Below are 7,382 nucleotides of genomic sequence, written 5' to 3' on the forward strand. Positions count from 1 at the left end.
GCCAAACGAAAAATGAATAAATGACTGAATGTGGAAACAATGTTTTCCACAGCCAAATGAAAGAATGAATAAATGATTGAATGTGGAAACAAAGTTGTGCATGGCCAGATGAAAGAATGAATAAGTGATTGAGTGTGTCATCATATATATCTGTAAAAAGCAGTGGCAATAACTGCCTCCCTTTGCCTATAAGGTTCTAGAAAGTCCAAATGTATTCATTCATTTCTCAATTTTTTTTATTGACCAACTACTACATATTACATGTATTACATTATTCTAGGCATTGTGGGTAGAGTAACAAACAGAATGGAGAAGTCTGTGCCATTATGTCACCTACAGTCTAACGAGTCAGAAGGAGCACACCAAAAGTGCTCTGTAAACTGCCTGGTACTTAACAAATATAAGAAAAATAGATTAACAAGAGAGCAATTGGAAGTGGGATCCCAGGCAATAGGCAGTAGTCACTGTTTGCTCTTTTTCAGCCAGGACCAACCAGTCAGGACCACAATATGCCAAGAAGACGGGAAATAGACAGGAAATCCATTTTTCCCAAATGCTTTCAGGAGCCAGAAAGTTCCAACCATATAAGCCCTTTCCTAACCCTATGACAGGCTCAGGCACTGGATTCGGGGATCCTTCAGAGAGCCCCATCTCTGACAGTGTCTCCCTGCAGGGGTGGCCTGCAGGATCGTTGCTCATTTCCCCAGCTCTCTTGCACTCAGCACAGTGGAAGGGCCAGGGCCAGGGCCCTCCTGAGCTATTGTGCCTGAGAGCTGACCCTATCTGACACAGCCCCTCTCAATGGGGCCAGGCAAGGCATGCCACATCACGCAGACAGCCACGGGTCAGTGCTCAGCCCGGTAAAGTTCTCTTGGGCGGTGCCGGGAAATAGGTAACTTTACTGATGAATGGAACTTTCTTTGCTTTTCTTAATTGAATTAAACAGCACCCTGGGACACCTCTCCTCATCCATTAAAAAGGTCTCTGCAGATGGGGCAATTACGCCCACACTTTGTCAGCTCTGCCTCATTCACAGGATGACATCTCCTGCGCACCACAGGGCCCCTTAGGCACAGACACACCAACCTGATTTTGTTTACAATGCTGCAATTTCTTTCTCTTCCAGAAGACTATTATTTGCCTGACAAACTACCCTGTTTTTACCCGGCCAATATGAATAAACAAGCATTATGTTTCCTCTTGGGGCAGAGAGCCTGGTTAAACGAATCAGAAAACCCTAAAAAAGATTGTCTACCCTCAGTCCATCAGCTACTGGACAATTACTCAAGGGCCAGCTGTAAGGAAAACAGATGGTGTGTGAGCACTAATAACACGGGCTTTCTCCACTCGGGCAAAGGCAGAAGCGGCCGGTTGCACGTTTTGACACGGAAACTGCTATGAAATGGCAGGCAGCCCTGCCGAATGGCGCAGAACTGGGTCTAAGGACTAACAGATGCTTACAATTTTCACAAATGAATGTCGGATTAAATAATCTTAAAGCAGAGGCAACCCAAGTAACCCCGCAGTCAATAAATCCCCAAAGATTCCTGAAATGGGAGAAACACAGAGTGAACCCCAGCCCACCTGAGATATGGGCCTTATCTGGCTAATAAGAGCCCCACAATTCATGTCTTCTCACCTTAATTGGAAAAAGCAGAGAAACTAGGAAGATTGGTTAATAAACCAATTTATGACATAGGATCTCTGTAGAAAGAAACAGAGGGACCTATGTTTTATCAGACAGTCACCCGGGCCTGGAAATGTGCTCATTCCAGCCACTTAAATTCCTTAAACAATTCAGACATGAAGATAATCTATCCTAATTCTTTTCTGCGTTATTGACACAATTGACTACCCCAATCCACAGCACGATCTAATAAATCAACATGGGATTAAGCCAAGAAGAAAAAAGGTGATAAAATGCCATTGGGCCCCTATAAATCATCGGGCTGAGCAGCACAAGGAAAGTAACTGGAATGAGAATTGAACTTTTCTACGCAGCCATAATTGCTATGGCCTACCTCACGTTTCCCAAATTTATAATCGCAGCCGGTGCATGGGGACGCTGCCCCCTCCTACAGTCTTCATGTGAGATCCCATCTTCCGGGTCACCCTACACAAGAACCACTTTCTAATTAAAGACAGAAAGGGTTGCTATGCAGGTTTCAGTTCAATTGCTTTCGATCTGAAGATGTCCACGGTGAGCAATGGCTTCATTTACCAGGAATTACCCTTTGTACAAACCACTTCACTATTTAAAACAAACCACATGGATCATCATTAAGTGGGAAAAATTACCAATCTTCGGATATTGACAGTGGCATGGCCTATTTTAGAGCCCCTTTTTTCTCCCCTCTTTTAATGTGGATTTTAAGCATTTGACTTGTTTTTAAATTTAGCTTGATAAAAAGGTTCTGAGGGAATACAATTTGACAGATGAGAAGCTTTCTTAGAACGGGACTGGGAGACACTGATGGTGGTTTAGGAACAGGGAAAACTAAGTTAATATGGTACTTCTCCTCTTTCAGGAAGGTGGAACTCAGCGTGAAACAGCTCTGGGGGAACCTGACATGCAGCGTGCTTCAGAAAACAAGTCTTGTCTGCTCTAGCCGAAGCCTTGCCATCCTTTACCATGCAATGAATGTTCTCTGGTGGGCTTCCTGTGACTTAGGATGGGAATAAAGCATCTACATTTTTGTGTTATGAATGTGAGTGTGGTTTTCTATTTCTCTCTCTGTGGAAAACAAAACACATTCTCTTTCGAACTAGCCCACAGCAAACCCCCAAATTTGGAATTTGGATTCAGAATTTTCTCTCAAAGCCAGAATGTTTAAATGGGTACCCACTTTGGAACTCTGGACAGATTCTGTATTGGGGAGATGTGAGTTGAAGTTCATCTGGGAGAAGAAGATTCACCATCGAAGAAGACACTGGATAAAGCCACTGCATTGTGTCAAGAACAGAGGCTGAAGCAGGGGCTTTCCGTGGACAGCAAAATTGAAGCCAGTTGTTCCAGGGCTTGCCTGTCCCTTCCATCTGAGAATGGTCTACAACCACAAGATAGTAGTAACATCTCCAACTTTAAAAGAGAGGACAGAGAGAAAGAAAAAGAAATTAACTGTACCAAAATACCTATCCAAAGCAGAGTTACTGGAAGATATAAATAAATGAAATGGAATAAGTCTAATAATTTAAACACCGACGTCGCCTCTTCTTTGGCCTGATTAAGTAAGTTCTTTGTGGCAAAAGGGTTACATAGTTTTCACTTGGTCATTCAGAGAAGACTCAGACGCTGAGGTATCCCAATTGATTTTTATTTTCATGAGTTGTCTTAGGAACAAATCTGGGAAGGTTTAGGAAGAAAGATCGGATGTCAGGGATGAGGCAAAGAAAGCAAACGATGAAGTAATTTTCCTTAGATACTAGATGAGAAATAAGTGCCATATGAAAATTCGTTCCAGGAAAATATCTTTCACTGAAGACTTGCTGGCCCCTAAACAGAGTTTGCGCATTTATAAAACAGAATGATAAAAGCTCCAAAATAAGAGAGTTGTGTTTTAATTATTTTCTTATATAATTGGTGATCTGAATGACAAAGACTCCTGAACTATGTTTATTTCTAAATAATAATAAAACGTTTCCAACGAAGGTGTCATTTATCACAGATGTTGCCTAATTCATCATTTGATCAACTAACTCTGAGAGTACATATTAGCCCTCTGATCATCAAAATTAAATAGAGATACAATAATAGCTATAGATTAATAGCAGATAGAAAATATAGTGGCAATATATGTATAGACGATGTATAGATCGTATCGGTAAGTGGTTTGTGGATATTGAAGTGAACTATTTCACACCATTAATCAGCCAATTATCTGGACTGCTAAATAAAAGCAGTGACATGAGACTTCTACACAAACTATCATGACAGCAATGGCTGGGAGAGACCTGAAGGTATGGCTCTCCCACCCTGAGAGTGAGCCTTTAGGAAGGATGGGAGGTGTGGCTAGAAAACCTGATTCTGAATAAGACAGACAAAAATAAATGTCTGCCTGTACTATGCTTCAGGCATTTAGTGAAACTCAGAAAAATACACACATGCACGTACGCACACGCACACACACCGCATTCTGACACTATCACAGCATCACCTTACAAATACTTCCACTGAGAGCATGACAAGCCCTTTCAAGAGCGGGGTGCATTCCAAAGCACATTTCAAAAACCCACCTCCATCTATCTTCATATAGAACCATGACTCTGATTTAGTCATTTCTAAATATTTGTCATGGCTGCTAACATTCCCATTGAGCCTCCCCTTTCCATGGCAGGAGTATTTTCCCTCCTGGAAAAGATTGCCTGGGAGATGCTGAGAACTCCTGCATGGATCCTATAAACTTGTCCTTTTCATGGCAAGAATAACCTCTCACTCAGAGTCCCTGTCTTCTTTCCTGAGTTGTGTCTAAATGAGCAAACCAATTTAACAATCTAGAAGGAGGAAACATCGATCTATTAAAAAAAGAATATTGCACAGAGAAAGTGTGAGAACACTGACTACCTATAGCATTCTATTTATTAGGTACTGCTGTTCAAACTGATTCATAAATAACATGAAAGAAGTGAATACAGGGAGCAAATGATCAACTAATATTAATAATTTGATTAAATCCAACTGAGGCTTATCATCTGTAGAAATGCTCATTAGGACACTCTTCTGGTGGGTAACTGGTGTAAAACACACTCACACACACACACACACACACACACACGGGAACTCACAGAAAAGGCATAGAAATGTTAGAAGCAGATGCATCATATAATATGTTACCAGTAGGCTCTTGGGAAGTGTTTCCTGGCACAATTTACTTAATGAGAAATGGAATAAAACAATATTTAAAAAGATAAACCAATTTGTTTCCAAGATATTAAAACAACAAAAAAGGCTGTTGGCAAAAAGACTTGCAACAGAAAATACACCTAAGAGCGATTTTCTGGAGGCAACCAACTTGATAACAAATTACCCAAATGTTGGAAACAGAATATTGACGTTTTATGAACACATATATTCCTGTAACACAGATTGAAACTGAGGGTCTTCGGAGAAGGAGGCCCCTCTGAACACTCGTAGAGGAAGTTTAGTCAACCCCAACCACACACAGTTAACAAATGGTGCTCTGGAAGGGAGTCCATCGAAAAACAAATAAAATGTCTACAATCACTGTTAACTCTTCATGCAGCAGGGTGGTTGATCCTAGGAAGGGAGAAGGATTCCCATCGGCATGAGAAAACCCTCCTATCCCTGCCGGTCACATCCGCAGCCCCTGCCCAGTGAGGCAGAGCTGGGCTTGTCACTCCACAAGGTTCCCAAGCCCAGGAACCAACTCAGCCTGCAGCCCTACTAGTAAAGAAGGAAAGAGAGACAGAGAGGGTCCAAGGGAAATACCCAGAGAAAGACAGAGAGAAACATAATGAATGATTCTGAAATGTACACAGAAGGGAATATAAACACAGAATCCCTGGCAAGACCATTAAAAGGGAATAGAGGAGAAAAAAAAAGCCTTTACACATGCCAACAAAGACAGCATCCCAAACTGCTCGCCTTCATCACAGCACACCAGTGAGTTTGGAGGCAGATTCTGGGGCTGAGACACTCCAGAAACCCAAAGGCTCCCATCCCAAGCGGACTGAATATAGCACAACCCAGACAAACTTAAGAAAACAAAAATACGGAGCACACGTACACACACACATATGTTTTTCCACTCCCTATTAAAACAGCTGAATTAAAACTCCAGGCACCCAAGTGCCTCCACAAAGATCCAAACTCTTAGCATAACTCTTAGCATCAAAAGGGTCTTAGACTCAGATCGCCACCGGACGCACTGTCACGAGAAAAATGCGAGGTAGGAAGATGCAGTTTGCAATTTTAAACTCCCTGTACCCAAGCTCAGAATCAGGCGTTCAAAGTATTCATTGAGGTGTAAAAACAGCTCAGCGCGGGGTGTCTGGGCTCCACAGAGAACGAGGGGCTCGGTCCCACCCCTCCCGTCCAAAAGCATGAGCCCCTTCCCCAAACCCCTCCAAGGTACCAAAGCGCAACCCAGCGACGCGGGTACCGAGTTCGCCGAGCCCCGGAAAGCAGCCACCGAGGGAAGACGCGCGCCTTACCTGCTGTAAGTACATAAAAGTCAAGGCACACGAGAGCTGGGGACACATGCCCACGTTGGGGAGCGCCACGCAGGTGGCCCCCGTCAGAGGATGCTGCATCGTGTCTCTCTGGCGCCCGCCAAGCACGACTGGGGACGCTCGCATGCAATCACGCCGCTCTTTGCCTGGTCGCTACAATTTTTTTTTTCTTTTTAATTTTGCTGATTATCTAAGTCAAAACCCGGTGGCTGTCTTTCTCCTCTCTCTCTCTTTCTCTCTCTCCCTCCCCGCTGCCGCACCCCGCGCGTCCCTCCTCCCTCGCTTTCCTTCCCTCAGGGTTTGCTAGATCCAGGCGTTCATCTGCCTCCAACTAAGACACTTGAGAGGGCCAGGAAACTATTTTGTTTCCTTTGTGGCGCTATCGTTTCTCTGGTTTATTGGGCCTACTTTCTGATGCCCCTCAAAGTGGAAGGTGCCCCCCACTCCACGCCCCCGGGAAGATGACAAGAACCGGCAAAGGCAACTTCTGTGAAAGGTAGAGGGGGTGGATGCCCTCCTGTAGATGCTGAGTAGAGGGGGGGGATAAAGCTAAGGGCGAGAGAGAGAAGGAGGGGGAGAAAGGAGGAGAGAGAGAGAGAGAGAGAGAGAGAGTGAGAGAGAGAGAGAGGGATTTTGACTCACACTGAGGCTCACTCGGCTGGTGCTGATGCTGCGTGCCTTCTCATTTGTCAAATGGGTCCAGGGGCAGGGTTGTTTTTTTTTTTTTTTCCCTCCCCTTTGCCTTTTTTATTTTTTTTTTAAACGACTCACCAAAATTCAAATTGTGTCTGCTAAAAATCTCCGCGGGGCGGGTGAGGAAGCAAGCGAGCGCCCCACATCGCCAGCATCCAGGCGAGCTGGACAATTACTGCGATTGCCCAGCTGGGACCCGGAGTCTTAGATTTTGGTGGCGGTTTGTTTGCCTGACTCGTTGGAAAATAAACACAGAAATGGGATTCCCCCTCGTGAGAGTGCTGAGACGATGCTAGGGGCTGGGGGCAGGGGGGGCTGGGGCTGCAGGCGCCTGAGGCAGGGCGGTTTCTGGGGGTCCCCCCACCCCCAGCAGGGCGGCCCGGCCGGCGATGCACCCCCAGGCGTGTGGGGCGCAGCTTTCGCTCTGCGCCTCGTCTTGGCTGGGCAGGCAGCCGCGAGCACACCTTCCAGCCCCTGAGCCGCTGAATGGGAGAAACCGC

The 7,382-nt window shown here is 45.0% G+C and overlaps 1 protein-coding gene across 2 annotated transcripts in view; it reads right to left on the reverse strand.

Annotated features, from left to right (window-relative positions):
* Window positions 1-6,270, reverse strand: part of RBFOX1 (RNA binding fox-1 homolog 1) — a 358,536-nt gene extending 352,266 nt beyond the window's left edge. For both annotated transcript variants that reach the window (XM_058570100.1, XM_058570099.1), the window contains exon 1: window positions 6,172-6,270. In XM_058570100.1, coding sequence (XP_058426083.1) covers window positions 6,172-6,270 — 99 coding nt within the window. The remainder of the gene's footprint in view (window positions 1-6,171) is intronic.
* Window positions 6,271-7,382: the final 1,112 nt, after the last annotated feature.

This window comes from Diceros bicornis, chromosome 26 (genome assembly GCF_020826845.1).
Source record: "Diceros bicornis minor isolate mBicDic1 chromosome 26, mDicBic1.mat.cur, whole genome shotgun sequence".
Lineage (NCBI taxonomy): Eukaryota > Metazoa > Chordata > Mammalia > Perissodactyla > Rhinocerotidae > Diceros > Diceros bicornis.